The 19010-nt window shown below is 35.1% G+C and overlaps 1 protein-coding gene across 3 annotated transcripts in view; it reads right to left on the reverse strand.

Moving 5' to 3' along the window:
• Positions 1-19010, reverse strand: part of ANGPT1 (angiopoietin 1) — a 298250-nt gene that overhangs the window by 81919 nt on the left and 197321 nt on the right. For all 3 annotated transcript variants that reach the window (XM_003903066.5, XM_017962224.3, XM_009213479.3), the window contains exons 6-7: positions 12856-12957; positions 3044-3210 (exon numbers count right to left, since the gene is read on the reverse strand). In XM_003903066.5, the coding sequence (XP_003903115.3) occupies positions 3044-3210; positions 12856-12957 (269 nt within the window). The remainder of the gene's footprint in view (positions 1-3043; positions 3211-12855; positions 12958-19010) is intronic.

Below are 19010 nucleotides of genomic sequence, written 5' to 3' on the forward strand. Positions count from 1 at the left end.
TACAAAAAATTAGCCAGGCGTGGTGGCATGCACCTGTAGTCCCAGCTACTAGGGAGGCTGAGGCAGGAGAATTGCTTGAACCGGTGAGGCGGAGGTTGCAGTGAGCTGAGATTGAGCCACAGAACTCCAGTCTGGGCGATAGAGTGAGACTCCATCTCAAAAAAAAAATGTGTCTAATAATACCTAGCTCCAAAAGAAGTTTATATGCTTGTACTGGTAAAAATCATTTCATAGATTATGGAATACTATGCAAATCTTAGTATTAATACTTGAAACAATTGATCACAAAGAGATATGCCAATTCAGAGGGAAGAGACATGAATGGAGAAAAAGCACATGAGGCAGTGATGGGCAATGGGAGTTCTAACTGGGACGCCATGAGAGGCATTACTGGGCCTAGAGAAGCTGTACTGGGCATACTTGATGATACAGGCAGGAAGAAAAGTTGCAAGGGCTTAGCTTCTGTTTTCAGGCTTCTGTTCCATTTTTCTTTGAAAAAGTGAATAACATCATCTTACAGTGTGTTTATTTTGATGAATATTTCACCAGAGTAAGCATTATGTTTAAATGAGTTATCATTTCCCATTTCATGCCAACGCGAATCGTATAGTGAATTGCATGAGAAGATGATGACTGCAGATCTACTTTCTGTTAGGTCCCTGCAGAAAAGAGGCCAGAACCACTAACTTCAAGTCAGCAGCATGACAGAACAGAAACTACACTGAATGAAGTAGGAGTCAGACTTCCCTTCTTTAAGTCTTTTTCCCTTTTTGGGCAAAATTATATATATGAGGTTCATATGTATGTGTGTGTGTGTGTGTGTACACATGCATATGCCTGTGTGTGAGGCTTGAAGTGTTCACATATATTATATATTATATTATATATCATATATTATATATTATATGTAATACAATATTATATATAACACAATATTTTATATACATACACACACACACATATATATATGTGAACCTCAGCTTTCCTTCCCACAAAACCAGAGGTTTGAAATTAAATTGTTACATTTCTTCTGGCTTTATAATTTTGATTCTCAAGAAAGAAAAATGGGGATATCAGAGTGTATGCATTACCCTAGCAGTGAAGACTTATTTTTTTTTTATCATAAATCCTTATTGTGTGGTGAGAATACAAAATCACATAGATGTCAAAGAAATGAGAAATGCTCAAAAGGGCAGTGGGGCACTCTAAGAGGAAGTGAGTGCTCCTTCCTCATGCAGACGGCAGAATGGCATCCACAGGATACACTCTGAAGTGCACTGCAGATGCCAACAATCCTCCTAAACCTTCCCCAACACTCTGTGCCCAAACACCCTCTAAGCCTGACACACATGCATATGCATGTGTACGCACACACACACACATACACAGCCACCTATGAAGAACTGAGAGACATTTTGGAAAGGAACCAAAGCAAATTCTTCAGGAGCCTAGAAAAAGACTAGACTAATTATTTGCTAGTCCTATTGTCAGGCTGTCTGACATTAGCCAAGTTTCATATAGTTTCAAGTTTCAGGTCAAAACATTTACATAAGAGTATCCCTGATGTTTAACAGTGGTTTTTCTTGTTATAAAACTCTCAAAATATTGACCTCCTTGGAAACATTTCTTCTTACACTCCATTGCATTTTATAAATGTCTCTTCTTTGGTTTCTTGAGCTGCCATTAAGTACACCCTCGCTTCCCCACCAACCCCACCATGAGACTATAAACTCTTTTAGATCTATTTCTCATTCTCTGTTGTGGTGACATCATTACTATTTGTAGAGAAAACGATTATTATGTCTCCAAGGATCCAATCCCATACATAATCCATTAAAATGAAATGAGTTGTGCCCATGAAAAGATGCAGAATTCAAACTTCTAAAAAATAAAAAAAGTTTGTCTTGAAAAGACAAATAAGCAGCAGAAAGAGTTGAACTATGAGATAACCACACAGGTTGAAACAACACACACACACAAGGGTTGGGTTGCTGTTGTTGCAATTATTTGAAGCAATGTACCCACCCTTTAATTCATACAATCAAATTGTCAAGACAGAGGTAGAGCAGTCCCGATATTGAGAGTTAAAAATCATTGCAACTCTAATTTACTAAGAACGAAACTGAGGCACACATAACTAAAGACAATTTATATAGGCATCAAGAATTGCACTAATGAGTAGCGGTATAAAAGTAACTAAAATATCTTCACTGTTCCCAAGGAATGCCAGCCAGTTTTTAGTGACCTAGTTAGTAACAAAGCTTGACTTTGACATCTGTAAGACCAGTGCCCAGTAGAATTCCAGGAACATAGAAGTAACACAATAAGTGTTCGTGCAATGAATCTACCACATCACATTATTTCCTTAGCCATATTTTTGTGTGTTTATTTTTCCCTAGTAGACAAGCTCCTCATTGAAAAAGGATAATTGGAAACATGTATCATTAAGTGTATAGTTTATCTATTTTTACATCTGCAATGACATATTATGTATATTGATACCATTATTCCATTTTTTTTACTTTTTAGATTATTTACCAAGTAAAACCTCTAACTCATGCCTCATCTTCTCTTTTACATAAATCATTCAAATATATAAAATTTTACTTTTGTCATCTTCAAGATCATTTGAAAAATACTAATTCAAGAAAAGTCATCAAAAAAAGTAGAACTAGAAAATCTTTTTTAGAATGAAGAGATTATTTAAGCCAATGAGTTTGAGTATAAAACTCATCATTTTTATAAATATGAATTCACTGCAACTTCATAATAATAACCACATAACAACAGTATGCTTGACTTCATTCACCATTCTCTAAAATCTAAGCCAATGTCAAAGATAGTCAACCTATGAAAACTGAAATTTAAATCTTTGAAAAAGTCTTTACAGGCTTTTTTTGTATCTCTTTGTAACAGGTCTAGACAAAAAACCCAATTTTCATTTTGAAGGATGATTTTCATTTCTTTTTTTCACATTTTCCCACTACAATTATTAAGTGGCTAGGTCAAAGGTAGTTGAGCACTACACTGTAACATGACTTACCTATAGTTTTGCTTTTCATTTCCTATGTGGAATCTGTCATACTGTGAGTAGGCTCGGTTCCCTTCCCAGTCCATTAACTCAATTCTTAGCATGTACTGCCTCTGACTGGTAATGGCAAAAATAAACTCATTCCCCAGCCAATATTCACCGGAGGGATTTCCAAAACCCTGGGAAACAATATAGAGATGCAGTTGTTACTTTAGAGAGGAATTCTTTTAATGTTCAGCATTTAACTATTTTCTAAATAATAATTAAAAATTATTAAAAAGTAAAGGTTTTTTGTGTTTTACATTTTACACTTTTTTCTCCAATGATTGACATTTCAAGAATTCTCTTGTTTCTTTTCATCAAAGCTTCTGTCCAATTCTTACTTAATACAATAAAACCTCTGTTATTCAAATCTGTGTGGATGAGATATTTTGTATAAAATAAATCTAGTTAATAGGTTTAACGGGAAAACAATTCTCAATTCAAGTTTTGCTTTTGAAAATGTTTCTAAACTACTAGTTAACAAAATATTTTGAATAGAGTTTAAAGATTTTTCAATGAACACTATAAGGGTGATATTAGACAAGTTATTTAACAATATTATTTTTACTATTATTATTCACAAATGCAATTACGTTTCAACAATAACTTCATATTTAGGTTGGTGCAAAAGTAATTGCAGTTTTTGCCATTACTTTCTTTTTTTTTTTTTTTTTTTGAGACGGAGTCTCGCTCTGCCGCCCAGGCTGGAGTGCAGTGGCCGGATCTCAGCTCACTGCAAGCTCCGCCTCCCGGGTTCACGCCATTCTCCTGCCTCAGCCTCCCGAGTAGCTGGGACTACAGGCGCCCGCCACCTCGCCCGGCTAGTTTTCTGTATTTTTTAGTAGAGACGGGGTTTCACCGTGTCGGCCAGGATGGTCTCGATCTCCTGACCTCGTGATCCGCCCGTCTCGGCCTCCCAAAGTGCTGGGATTACAGGCTTGAGCCACCGCGCCCGGCTGCCATTACTTTCAATGGTTAAAACCACAGTTACTTTTGCACCAAACTAATAGATTACTAGAATCATGACTTTTGGAGCTTTAACTTTCTTATTATTAAATATTAATAAGCAACCCTGTAAACCCATGACTGTAATCATTTACAAAGCTGCACTGGCATTGGAATTTTGAGGCAGAATGCTGATTTGTAAGCACTCCTCAGTGAACCTAGCTGACTACTTGGCTTCTAAATGTCAACATGAGTCTATTGTTCTCTTTGGGTGAAGTCAAGGTTGTTAAGTATTCAAAATAGTTCTTTGTAGGGAGAAAAAAGTGGTCTCAAAAGAAAGCCAACGCTTAATGTTGGAGCTGTTAGTCATAGGAAAAGAAAGAACTAGAAACTTGCTGGCATTCTAGATTTGGGGTATTCACAATTGCCCCAGAAAATACTCATTGGCAATGCTTGAAGTTCCATGTAATTCTTGATCTACATATTTGTTTCACTGGCTGTGTTGTGAGCTCCCTGATGATAGAAGCTGTGTTGTATTTGTGAATTTCCAAAAGCCAGTGAAGAGCTGACATGCACTGAGCATTCCAGTAGGGTTCTTTTGAAATTCAAAGAAAAAGGTAGAAAGAAAAGAATAGATGAAAGAAGCAAGAAAGGGAGGGGGAAACGGAGGTAAGGAGGAAGGAAAACAAAATATTATAGCATTTTGCAATAACACATGGAAAAGTAATCGTAAAGTACAATTCTTGTTGTAGACAATACAGTTGAGTCTTGAGGAAATGTTTCTTAAACTGTCCAAACTTGTGCACTACCTCTTCCGCCAACTGAGTTACTTACCAAAGTTCACAGGTGTTTGGTACCAAACCCATTTATGCCAGTTCATTTATTGCAATATTTATAAAATGTTATGCAAATAAGTTAAATATTAGTGAGAAATGAGAGTTTTAATTTTTTATAAATATCCAGATTTGCTCAATAAAAGCAAATTACTGAAACTTTTTTTTTAAATTAGGAATTGTTGAAACTCTAAAAGACTGGGAAAAATATAAAAAATTTAAATAATTTTTCACATATTGCCTTGCATGTGTCTTTATGTACTGTTCTATTTTTAAAAAACTGAAACTAGAGATTGGATGCACTCTACTACTGGAAAGTTTTAGGAAAGAACTGATGACACAGAATTCCAGACTTTGGCCCTCGTTTTACTTTTTTTTATTAATGGGTAAGTGATGTATATTGTTATATTTAAAGTTAAAATTAACATATGTGTACACTTTTATTACTCCCGAATTTACCTAAGTTTTTTGATAGGCTGAATATGCTTGGTACAGATTGCATTGAGTATATACTCTTCTGAAGACCATCTACCCATAGCTCACAGAAAAGATATAAGACCCACTGAAGTTAGTACTCCGTTGGCTCTTTGCTTCTCTGTTCCTAAGATGCTCAAGTCACACTTTGTAAAAGTTTCACAGTGGCAAGAAATATTAGAGCAATTTCTGGTGTGCTAAGAATTTTACACATTTTTATGGCAGCCAATGCTACCTACTAAGGAGAAGAGCAAAGCTTACCTTCTCCAAAGCATAAACAAAACAGAAAGTTACAGGAGGCTGAAAGTCAAAGAATGACCACTTTCTCAATTGCAACAGCCCCTGGGAAGAAAAAGAAGGCCACTGGGATTTTCCTTGCATTTTTTTGCAGCTCAGACATGTCAAAACTCTCCCTCTAGCCACTTGATGATTCCCTTTTCTGTGCAGTCATTGAAAAGGGATTCAACAATTATACTCAATGTGAATAAAGAGGCTGGGAATGATGAAGTGTTAAGTTTTGGGTCACATATTTCCATGCTGTTGAAAGCGTTGTGTGGATAAAACTCTCCAGCTTCCCCAGGGAAACATGCAGTGATTCTGGGTGAGCCTTAGAAATGAACAAGGATTAGCATCATTCGTAGGAGAGCCTCCATCCCTGTCTCCACATGCAGGCCTGTACTTCCCTCTAAATGGAAATAAATATGCCTTTCTAAACAGTTGTTTGCATTTTTGTCTTTCAGGAAGAAGCGACTAAAAAGAAAGCAGTATAATTTGCATTTAGAAACTAACATTTACTTCGAGCCTCTTCCCAAAAAACTGTCCAAGCATGCTCTATTATGAGAGCAAAATGTTTGAGTACAATGAATCAAAATGGCTGCAGTATAGGGAGGAAACCTTCTAATAGCCAAGTGCAGTGATCCAGACACAGCTGTTTCATCATCAAGATGAAAAATACGTGAAAGAAGGGAAATCGTGTTCCCACATTAATAAACTGTCTTTTGGAGAGTTTATCAGGCACGGCCACAGATCTGATATGTAGGACAAAGGCTTGGTTTGGATGAAATAACTTCTACCCCTTATCTCTGGCTCCAGATTAAAGCCTTGATCTGCCACATATTTGCTGTAGAACTATCGACTTTGTTTCTGAGCCTCAGTTTTTCTGTCTGCAAAACAGGGATTACAGACATCATTTTCATATACAAGGTTTTGAGAATAAAATTGAAAATACACCTGAAGCACTTAACCAAGTACATCTGATACACAGAAAACACTTAAAAATCTAGCTGTCGTTATAGTTAAAATATATCTCACAATATATAGTAATTTTCTTGTTAGTTTCTTCTCTTCCATGAGACTGTAGTCATATGCAGGGAAGCAAGTTCCTTTCTACTTTGTATAAGAATAGGAAAAAGAATAATCTAGGGTCTTGTCTTAGCCTAAAAATTAATAAAGGGATACTGAAATAATTCTTTAAAAGCCTCTCAGAGGACTAATGTTTTATTATACTAAATTGAGAGTTGGTTTATACAAGTCAGTATTGTCATTTTAATCTAAAAAGTTAATTATTAAATAAGAAATTACAACCAACTGATTGTAATTGGGACTAAACTATAGTACTAATGAAAGCACAGACTACTTTCTTATTCTTACCTTTGCTTCCAGGTACTAAAGTATCTGTTTCCTTCAACTCTCCCTTAGTGCTATCTCTTTCAATCCCTCTCTTTCCATATCTCATGAGTTTTAGGAGCTACAAAAGAGGTAATTTTTAAGGTCTTATACCATGCTAATAAGTTAATAGTTGTGATAATTGCTTTCAACCAGGAATGCATATCAGAAACAGCTGTGGGGCTTTTAAAAAAATATAGATGGTTAGGCCCCCCATGAAGATTCTGATTCACTATGTCTGGGACGGACTCAAAGAGCTATACATGTAAAAGGTTGCACATGTTAGTCTGCTATGAACTGAAGGTAGAGATCCATATAAATGTGATTGGAATAGATATTCCAAGTGCAAACTAAAAAGAATATATTAATCAAATCAAAATATTTGTGAGGTACACAGGAAAAATACAGGAGTAAAACCCCATCTTTATACTGAGGTCCCTATGGGGAGGAAAGTTTTGATTATGTGTCTGGGACTGTCCTTCAAAAATTCATGTTCTTGCCTAAAAGACAGAGTCAGCCAATGCATATGCTCCAAAATAGGCTTACATATTATGGCACATAACAGTTTACCACAGGTCTTTATTTTACCCCAAATAGCTTGTAGCTTCCATAAAAATAAAAATGAGGAGATCGAGACCATCCTGGCTAACACAGTGAAACCCCGTCTCTATTTAAAAAACTACAATAAATTAGCTGGGCGCAGTGCGGGCGCCTGTAGTCCCAGCTACTTAGGAGGCTGAGGCAGGAGAATGGTGTGAACCCGGGAGGCGGAGGTTGCAGTGAGCGGAGATCGTGCCACTGCACTCCAGCACTCCAGCCTGGGCGACAGAGCAAGACTCCGTCTCAAATAAATAAATAAATTAATTAATTAATTAAATAAAATAAAAATAAAAATGAAAGTATATACGAAATTCTGTGCTGATATTGAAAAAGCAGCAATGAATGAGTAAACATTACACTACAATTTCCTCTTTTTCATGAATAAAATCTAAGGATACTATGTCATGTACTTTTGTAAAAACGATGTTTAATGATGTCAATCACAATCAGCTGAAAGGTTTTGATTAAGTAACTCAGATACATTGTTAATTGATTTTATTTCTTCTCTAGCTCTCTAATAAAGGGATAAAAAGACACTGAAATTTAATCTGAACTAATGCTGACTTAAAATTGGCCTTAAAAAGCACATCTTACTCAAAAAACACATGCAAAGGAAAGATCAACATTTGTTAGTTTTTGCGAAAACCTGCAGAAATGTTCAATTTCGGTTTGTGCTTTTCCAAGTTAATAAAATAATTGTCTCTGATACGTTATTTGTTTTGTCTGATAATGCTCACAGGAAGCGTTGACTTTTTATAGATGAAGTAAAATTGAAACCAGACACAGTCCATGTATTCCATGGGATTCATCTTTTTTCATACAAATCATTTAAAACAAAAAAAAACAGATAAGACAGAGCTGTGGCTTTCAGGGCACTTTCAAACACAGTTGAATGGTATATCTCCTCTAAATGCTGAGACACGCAACCCAAGAAAGACTGAAACAAATTTTGAATTTCAAAATTTTTAATTTCTTATGCATTTTTTCTCTTTTTAATGTGAAGATGTTAAAATATAGTTGAAAATGTGCTCTCAACTTCTTTCCAGAAACAAAGAACTCCCAGAAGGAATGGTGCTCACATTGAAATTTTTGAGTGGATAGGAAGTTCTGTTTATGGGGGTAATTGCTCTCAAAATAAAGCAAGTTTGTCTCCAGGGCATCAGTCACTGCCTACTACAGTATAAAATTAGGCCATTTAGGGTACTGTTTGGAACTCGTAGCTTCATTGCGCTTTATATGTGAAAGTACTGCTGATAAGTGTTATTGCTGGAGGCCGCTAAAGGGTATCCTTATGTCTTGAAAGAACTAATATCTTCTCTAAGTGCCTCATTAAAAAGCCCACTCCAGACTTTCCTTTCAGGCAAACATCTTTACAAATCCGTAAACCAGATTTTGCTGAATCTCCTCATGAAGAAGGTTAAGTGAAAGCTAAGCTTAGGTAAGAGACTTGTAGGCTTAAAGTCAATGTCAACAATCCAAAAATTGGTAAACTTTTCATATTGACAGAGGTTTAAAAATAATGATAATATATAATATATATTTGTAATTACATGTGATGGGAATCTTACGAAGCAAGAGGCAGCCCATAGATATCAATCAGTATGAAGGGAAGGAAGGAGACAGGAAAGGCAGAAAAGAAAGAGAGAGAAAACTTGATTTCTGCACTCATTGCCCAAGGAAGAAATGTAGCATCCTACTGTATATAATAGTAGATTGGTAAAGACTGGAGAAGAGTTGGGGTATGCCAAGTTCTTGTTATCCCGAAGGTTGTACACCCTTAGCTGAAGAAGTCAGCCGGCAGTTCTTTGGATGCAGGAAATAGAAGTAGGCGTGATTGATAAGAACTGGCATAAGGAATCTATATCCATTCCTGGTGGAGTCATGTTATTTTGTCTTTAGGTGAAAGAAAAACTAGATAAAGAACCAAAACACTTTCTACCATGTGTTTTAACCATCTTGTAACATATGATGAATATTTTCAATAAAAAAAAATTCTTCAGCCTAATTTTTAGCCAGAATGTTTCAAAACGTTGGAGCTTATCTCATTTTTTGATCATGCAAAATTGACATTCATCTGATAAATGTTTCAAGTTTGAATAAAGCATGATAGTCTTTCTTGTTTTTAAAAAGGGAGGAGGGGTAAACTCCATAAAACATGATGAGTAAAGAATTTCAGTTTTGTTCCAATAATGAAAAAAGAATTGCTTAGAAATAGATATATTTGGTAAATACTTACAAGACATGAATTGATTCCATACTTAACAAGTCAGTATCTCTTACTTAACATGCCTAGCTTGCCAAGGCAGCAGATGTTTACAGTTAAGAATTCACCATTTTGGAAAGTCACCATGATGACAACTTTATATTTATTTTTCTGTTATCATTAATTTTAATAACAATGTATTTCAGATTAGCCTGAGTCTCTATCTATAGTCTGATTTTCAGATGACTTCTTCCCAACACATTTTAGTGGTGAAAATAATCATGAATTAAGATGGTTTGCAAAACAGTATTTTTGGCATAGTTAAGTGAAATTTTTGGTGTCTTTGATGTTTTCAACTTGGATCATAAAAATAACTACTGTTCACTGAAAATTCAGTGTGCCGAAGTGCTTTACTTACATTATTTCTAATCCTTGAAACATCCCTGTGAGGCAGGTGAGGTATTATCATTGTCCTATTTTAACAGGTTAGTTAGAAAGCTAAGGTGCGGGCTAGGTGATTTGTCAAAAATCACTCCTCTTGTAAATGGTAGAGTGATTTTTTTTTGTTGTTTTTTTGTTTTTTTTTTCAGACGGAGTCTTGATCTGTCACTAGGCTGGAGTGCAGTGTCTTGATCTCAGCTCACTGCAACCTTCGCCTCCCAGGTTCAAGCGATTCCTCTGCCTCAGCCTCCCAAGTAGCTGGGAGGCATGCACCACCACACCTGGCTAATTTTTTGTTATTTTAGTAGACATAGGGTTTCACTATATTGGCCAAGATGGTCTTGATCTCGTGACCTACTGATCCACCCACCTCGGCCTCCCAGAGTGCTGGGATTACAGGTTTGAGCTACTGTGCCTGGCCTGTAACTGTTAATATAAACATAATTCAAAGTCTGTTTTTTCAAATATAGGTAATCTTTTATCCCTCATATATTTTTAGAATCACCTAGGCAGGAAGAGGTCTTCAAATATGACCTAACATTCCAATTCTCCATAGCAATTCCAAAAGATAATGATCTACCTTCTATTTCCACTGAAGATGGGGAGCGCGTGCCACTTAATAGGCAGTCCATTTGGTATTGGGATTAATCATTGGAGAGTTTTGTTCATACTTGGTCAAATTTTGCCTTCTTGGAATTTTACTTGATTCATTATTGCACTACCCTCTCAGGCATTGTTCGAATGCACATTCTAATTCAGGAAATCTGGGCCAGAGCTTGAGATTCGTGTTTCCATTAAGTTTCCAGAGGATGCTAATACTGCTGGTCCCTGGACCACATCTTGAGAAGCAGGCTCTAGTACCACCTACCTCCATCCAGTTAACTAAAATAGCTATCAGGTTTATGCCTAATTCTTTTTTTCTCCAGGTGTTTACCTGTTACAGATGCAATTTCCAAATTCCTCCCATCCTGCTTATAATCCCTAGCATAAGTTAACGTGTTTGAAAACCTCCAGAATTTAAACTATATTTTTGATGTAACCAGATCATGGCAGACACCAGTGAGTTCTGCATTTTATGTGATCCCCTAAACTACTAGTAATGTACACTGAGTACATTAATCTTTGTTAATTCAAAATGAGCTTAGAACCAAATAAACCTCTTTCAAATACTAAGTCCTTAACGCAATTTGTCACTCTTACCCTGTTTTCTCACAGTTAATTTAGGTATTTTTTATCTAGCTGAAATAGTCTACAATCATCTCTGTGGAATTATATCTTGCTGGCTTCAGCCTACCTTTCCATCCTGAGTTTATGATACAACAAAGACATCAGGATTCCAACTTTGTGTAAGTCCAAACTTTTTAAACATGCTTTCAGACTGTTCAACTGAGTATCTGATAAAAATGTAAAAGCAGTGACACCACTAGAAACCTCCGTTCATTTATTCAAACCCCTTATTTACTGTCATTTGACCAACTATGAGCCTATTAATGGGCAAACTCTGAGGCAAGTCAACCATAGTTTTTACAAACTGTCTACAAGAATATCAAGACAGAGCCGAGGCTAGTATAGCATTTCTTTCTCTCTACCTGTTGAGAGAAAATTTGTCAAAAAATCAAGACACGAATTATCTAGAGGTTTCAGCTGCAAAAGAATGAGAATCCATAAATATAGATTCTCCTGCATTACTATGCCTTTACATTCTGTCAGCAGATTTTAATTTTTAATATTATAGGCACCGACTATGTGATTACTGGATTTTAGATTATTTCAACCCTTGCTCATCTCTGTTTCCTTTTAAAATGGGCATAGTGTTAGCTAATAGTGCTGATATTAAAAATTAGATAAGAAATTACATATAGGGCTGGCATATTGAGCATTAATAAAGAGATGAGCTGTGATGATGATGATAAGGATGATGATGCCTACTGTTATTTTGCAGACCCCAGTGAACCATGGCTCACAGTTCATACCTTTGTGTACTCCTCGTGCCTTAAATCTGGACTTTCCCTGTGACCAACCACAACCAACACAATGCAGTGGAAGTAATACTGTTTCATTCCTGGGTCTAATAAAACTAAAAAAGGCTGAAAGCTCCTGCTTTGTCTTTGGAGGATGACAAGTGCTACGTAAGAAGTCTGATAACCCTGGATCACTTTACTGAAAGAAGTTTAGCCTAGCCACATGGAAAGGTCACATGGAGAAGCTTCCAGTCAACAGCCAGCAACAATTAGCCAGTTATGTGTGTGAGGCTATTGCTATTACCCATCCTGTTCCACAACCTGCAACCCTGCACAGCTCACTTGGTCAAGCTCATGTATCCAGCGAAGGTCTGAGTTCTAGCTTCCCCCACCCTCATTCAACTAGGAACAAGCGCAAACAATACACAACAGTTCACCAAATAATTTCAGTAATACGTTTTTCTTTCTGATGACATGTGGAAATCATTTACTGAAAATGATTTATGAGTGTTTTGTGTCTAATGAAAATAATAACACTAATGTATCATTTTATTTCAAAAATAACTCAGAACCACCTAAAAATACAAAGATTCATCAAAGAGTAGAGAAGATAACTTCAAGATAAAACAGCAAAAGGCACTGTAAATTCTTCCATCTTACCATTTTATATTCTTTCCAGCCTCTTTGGAAATCTAGACTTCCGTCTTCACGATGTTGTATTACAGTCCAACCTCCCCCATTGACATCCATATTGCAAAATACCTGACAAATGGAAAACAAAGTCAAGTAAAAATTACTTCTACTTTGAAAACATATATCGTACATGTTTCAAAATAGGAATAAGGTGAACAGGTCTGTAGATTACAAAAACTAAAATTACTATATTGAACAATGTTAAGTTAGATATATTATTATTTCTTCCTATGATTCATATTTGAATTATTTCTGATTAAATTCCATCAATGATGAATAAATTACTTGCACAAATTTTAGTCAGCTGAAAATTAAGTCTTTGTCTCAGACTATAAAACATTTAAAAAATATCTTTGTTTTAAATGAAAATAAGCATTTGAGTATGTTCAAAGTTTTGGAAATGCTACCAAATTTCCAAAGTTACAGACCATTTGATTGCCAAAACACACAACCCAGAATTTTAAAACTTTAAATTGATTGAAATGGGTGTACAATAAGAACAAAAAAAATTGTTAAAATATCATGTCTTTATCACATATTTCATTGCCTATCAATTCTTATATATGTACATGTTACAATAGTTATCCTTGATGAGTCAACATTGCATTAGAGGCAACATTTGTGGCATAACATGTGGAGAATGTATTAGTTGCTTGTATTTTAGTCATGAACAATAACAGGAGAACATGACATACTGTATCTCTTCTGACTGTGACAAGAATTTCTTGCCCATGCGGAAAATTTATACAAATCTTTTAAAGACTTATGCTTATTTTAATTATTCAAAATACAATGGTATTTATTTAGAAATTGACTCATTTCCCTCAGAGTCTACCCAAGAAGAGAAACATATCTGTAATGGGATTATCTTGGGAGAGCAATCACTGTAATTGATGTAGCATGAATGTGGCAGCTTGATTATTCAACGGGGACTATTCCTCAACAACTGAATACTAAAGCATGTTGAAGGCTGGCTAAAGGTGGGATATGATGTAACAGCAGCAAGCAGGCTATGAAGACACAGAGCTAAGCTCTGATTAAAGGAAAAACCTCAAGTGTTTTCCCTGAAGCATTGCATTTGGAACACAAGTAGCAAAAAGGGTATAAAAGCAGTGGCAAGACACATCATTCAAAGAACAAATTGTCCATGTACTTCCTCAGAGTGAAAGGGTCTAAGATATACATGCCTACTTGTGGGCATATGAACTAGGACAACTCTCCTCCCAAGGCTCTCCCCCTACTTTGACAACAGCCACACATACAGTATGTCTTCATTAACCCCAGGAATTGACTCACCTCCAAGACTGTACATTTGAAATTTTGATTCCTGTCCCAGTCGTCCCCACCACCACTAATCCTTTAACTTCTGCGCCTGCTCTTAGTCCTCAACATAATCTCTAGCTACACTTTTATCTTCCATAATTCTAATTAACGTATTCATTTATGTTTTGTTTTACTCAACAACCATCCTTGGGCATCAGTTTTCACTTACAGCTGGGGGTATTATTATAAATACATTATGGGTCAGTTATCAAACCTCTCAAAGTTTCAATAGTGACTGATCCCATAGGATTAAAGAGACAGAGTTCAGAGATTTCAGCTCTAATAGGCCGAAAAATCATGGAGACAATAATCTAAATGAGAAATTTAAGAAAGAAAACATGAGCAAAGAAAATGATCATAGTTTTGGACACCTCAAAGGCTAGCAAAGAAAGTGATCGTAGTTTTGGACACCTTAGCCTTTGAGGTAGCATAGATATCCAAAGAAAAAAGTTTATTGAGCTGTTCGAGATGATCTAGACCAAGGATAAACATATGGATAAGAGCATAAGGAAGTAAGAAAGGAAATGCTATTAACAATGACATGATTGTTAAGGACCATATAATATAAACACCTTACATGCATTTTCTAACTTATTCTCATGATAGTCCTATGTAGGAAATAGGTATGATGATCATCTCCATTTTACAGATGAAAAAATACTGAGGTTTAGAGTAGTTCAGTAACTTACCAGTGATTATATTCAACAATAAGCTCTGGATCTGGGATTTAAAATTGATTTGAACTGGATTCAGAATTGAACCCTGTGTCACCTAATTGAAATTTATTGGGAATAATCAGCTTAAAAGCATTTGTTAATAGCATGAAGACAAATGCAATTACTTAAATAAGTAAAGAAAAAGTTGGAAATAGTTGTGTGTGGCAGAGAGTGAGAAGGGTCAAAGAATGGGCTTTGGTGAACACCTGAGAAAGATAGAATACATCAGAAAACTTTAGATGGGCAGGGATTTCCTTCAATTTACTGCTGTCCCCAGTACCTAGAGGTATGCCTATCCTGTAGTGGGTACAGAATGAATATTTGATAAACAAATAGAGATGGAACAGGAGAGATAAAATAGGACAAATTGATTAATGGAATGCTAAGAAAGAGATGGATTTAGAGTTGGGGAAGTGACCATCAAAGGTTTCAGAAAAGTCAAGATAAAAAATGATTAATAAAATATAACTTCAATTTGAATGAAGGAGCCTTTAGTGACCTTGGTGAGAGAGAATGCGGATTTCTGTGGGAACAAAATCAGATGGCATAGTTTCAAGAGGGCATAGGTGGGAATTCAAGAGAAGCAGTCAAAGTGGAGCTTTACTGGTGAAATTTAAATGAGAAAAAAGGGGAAGTGAAAATATCAAGGAAATATTTTGCTAGAAGCAACTAATATCACCATTTTCTCAATTAAATTTGATCGTGCCTTGACTTGTTAATCCAGAATGAATGTTTTTATTCAAATTTTTATTTCCTAATGGACATTGATTGCCTGAAAGTTTGCCAAGTTGTATTTGCAAATCTGTGAAGTCCACTTATATACTCAGGGAAAAGAATCACTACATTTATAAATGTAGAATACAGAAAGGACACTATACTGTACAGGTTTTAAATTACTGTTACCTAGATTATTAAAACTCTATGCACTTAGTTTTTAAATCACTCACAAATTTTTTAAAAAGACAACTTTCCTTCTAAACAGAGGAATCCAGTGACTTGTAAATGTTCAGATGTGCTGAGAATGCTTCTTAAATAAAGAGCTAGAGAAAAAAACCATTGGGAAATATAAATTACCCAGGCAGATTACTAAGTTGGAAGCTGAGGGGCAGAGAGGTTAAAGGGTTGAACATATGCTTCCCAGTTCTTATGAAGACTTAACAACATCAATGATAACAACTGCTCTTTGTGTTATATAGAAACAATGGAGCTGAATAACACCTTGGTTAACAGCGCCAACTTGAGTGCTATGTTGCCTGGATTCAAAATCCACCTCTGCTCTCTCTACGTATCTCTTAGATATTTTCTGATAATTTGATGAGTTAATGTATATAGAATTTTTAGAATAGCGTTTGGCATTAATAGGCATTGACGCTCCTCCCTTCTCTTACATATATTACTGATGACATAATATATACTTATGCTATGCATTATACACTGTATGTATATAATGTAATATTTAATATGTACATATTTAAATTTAATATACTATAGTTATATAACATTGCATAGAAATTTTATAATTTATTATAAATAATAGAAAATATACAAAACCAAAACATGTAGAAGTTCAATAAATTATCCTTATAATTGTGATTTCTAGGCTCTATTTATTATAATATTGGCATCACTAATCTTTGAGCATGTTGCCTTTCTATATGTATTGTGTATACATATATATATACACACATACACACATATATGTATATTTAAGAGGTTGGACTCACTCTAGCAAAGATAAAACAAAAGTCTATTACTTTTAGTCAGAAAAAAAAATGCCCTATGCTTAACAGATGAAGAAAATTCAAAAAAATACATGGTAGATTTTAGAAAGATTTGAGACATGAAAGACTTGAAAAGTTCATTTGCCAGTATTGTGTGGTCTGTGCTATCTGGCAGTGTCCTTCCTGTGAACAAGGCCCTGCTACATAAACTATGGCTATTGCATTTATCGATCATATAACTTGGGCTTAACTCTATCCAAGAAATGACTGAACTGGCTTCTATCCCAGGCAAGGTCAAAGCTTTCAAGCATTAAACACTTTTTAACATAATACGGAGGCTTAAACCCAAACAAAACGGGGAAATTTGATTCACGCAGCTTTTACACTTTTATGTTACATAGAGGTTGGAATGATTAGACTTGTGAATGTTAATTATTTTTCCATACCATAAATGAAAAGGGCTTAACCCATTTGTTATAATACTTTTCCAAGAATTAGGGGAATTGTGAGTTCAGAATCAAATTTTTAATATTTTACAATAAGCAGAGTAATGATTAAATGGTTTGTTTTTTGGATAAAACTAGGCATTTGGTTTTGGAAACATAAAATGAAAGCAAAAGTCCTGTTTCCTACTACTATACATTGAAGGGAATTCAGAAAGAAAAATAAACACAAGGCATTAATAATATAAAAGCAAAAGGTAAATATAGAAATGACCAAAATCTAATTTTCTTTCTGCTTGAAAAATCAAATAGTCCTACAAAACCGTCTTTGGCTTCCACATTTGAAAAGATAACATTTCTCTAACTTTCAAAGACTTTTTTTTTTTTTTGGTATAGAACAATGTCAACTGAAAAAATTACTGTATTACAATCCTGTTATACTTGCAACTCTCACACTGACTACAAGATGAATAGTGTCTGTTCATTGTTTTGTCACTTTCCTTTAATAACCCTAGTTTATTTATTGGTCTATACCATGCATATTTGATGCTTCCGTTTTTGTGTGGGTTGCCTTGAGATTCTTACCCTTGCCAAAACTTCTGGAAACATCATAATGAGCAATGCTTTGGCTAAGCATATGCAGGGGTAGCACCAACCTTCCTATTTACAATGTACAGTCTACATGGAAGGGTGAAAGTCCTAAAGATGAATTTTGCCAGCACTTTTTATAGGATTGACAGAATGCTGACAATTTATTTCAAGATGGAAGAAACTGAGATTATAGGACGGTGAGAATGAGGTGGGTTATAGTGAGAACATGAGTCAACTTACCTAATTTTCTAAACATAAACCCTTGCCTGTGTAGCTCACATGTCACACATGTGTTTACCACCCCATGGGGCAACAGGTTCATATTCAAAATTATAAATGATACAATTTCAATTTTCGTTAACATAATGATCCTGCTTAATCCTCTGATTAAAAGGGTGTATTCTAGAATTAGATTCCTTTGTTTCAAAGTCAATGTTCAATATTTGCTAAGAATTTGTTTGGGGCAGGTTATCTTTGTAAAGTAGGGATAATGGGAGTCTCTATATCATAGGGTTGTTGAAAAGAGTAAATGAAGGAGTATACATATATATACACACACACATATACTAAGCATACATATACAATAAGCATATATATAGATATTTAGATATCTATATAGCATATATAGATATATAGCTATATAGCAGATACATATATACTATATAATATATCGTATATATTATATCTATCTATCTATCTATATATCTATATATGCTTAGAAGAAGACTGGCAAACTGTAAATGCACAATACATTTGAGCTATTTTGTTAATCAGCTTGTAAATTACTTTTGAGGAAATTCATACAATATTTGTTCTTACCAGTGCTATGCTATGCCATTATACTAAGGGATTAAACACTAAATTTTTTACCTGCAAAAATGTGTATGTATGTCAGTCTTAAATACCCATCTTCATTATAGAACAATGTTACTACTTGTAAGAGAATCCATGATTATAACAGGGAAATAATAAAACAAGAGAACGAGCATCTAAGTCCAGAAGAAGGCCAAAGTCCTTCTCTCTTCAGCTCAGTTATCTCCCCTTCTCACCACACTCTGTTAGTATTTCAACAAAACTAAATCTAAATCTAACAATAGTCCTGACCAGCTAATGTGGGAAGTTCTTCTCTCTGAAAAGCCATGGGGGTCATTTAGCTGTGATAAAATTTGCTCCTTGTGGGTACGTATGGGTATGTTACTGCTAACCTGTTCAGGTTATTATTTTTTTAGACTAAATATCAGAAGTTAATTCAGTAGATACTTGACATTTGTGAATTTAATATTCTAAGTTTTATTTATTTAAGAAAACCCAAAAGCTCCATCATATTT

The sequence above is a fragment of the Papio anubis genome, chromosome 8, assembly GCF_008728515.1.
Source record: "Papio anubis isolate 15944 chromosome 8, Panubis1.0, whole genome shotgun sequence".
NCBI classification, from domain to species: Eukaryota; Metazoa; Chordata; class Mammalia; order Primates; family Cercopithecidae; genus Papio; species Papio anubis.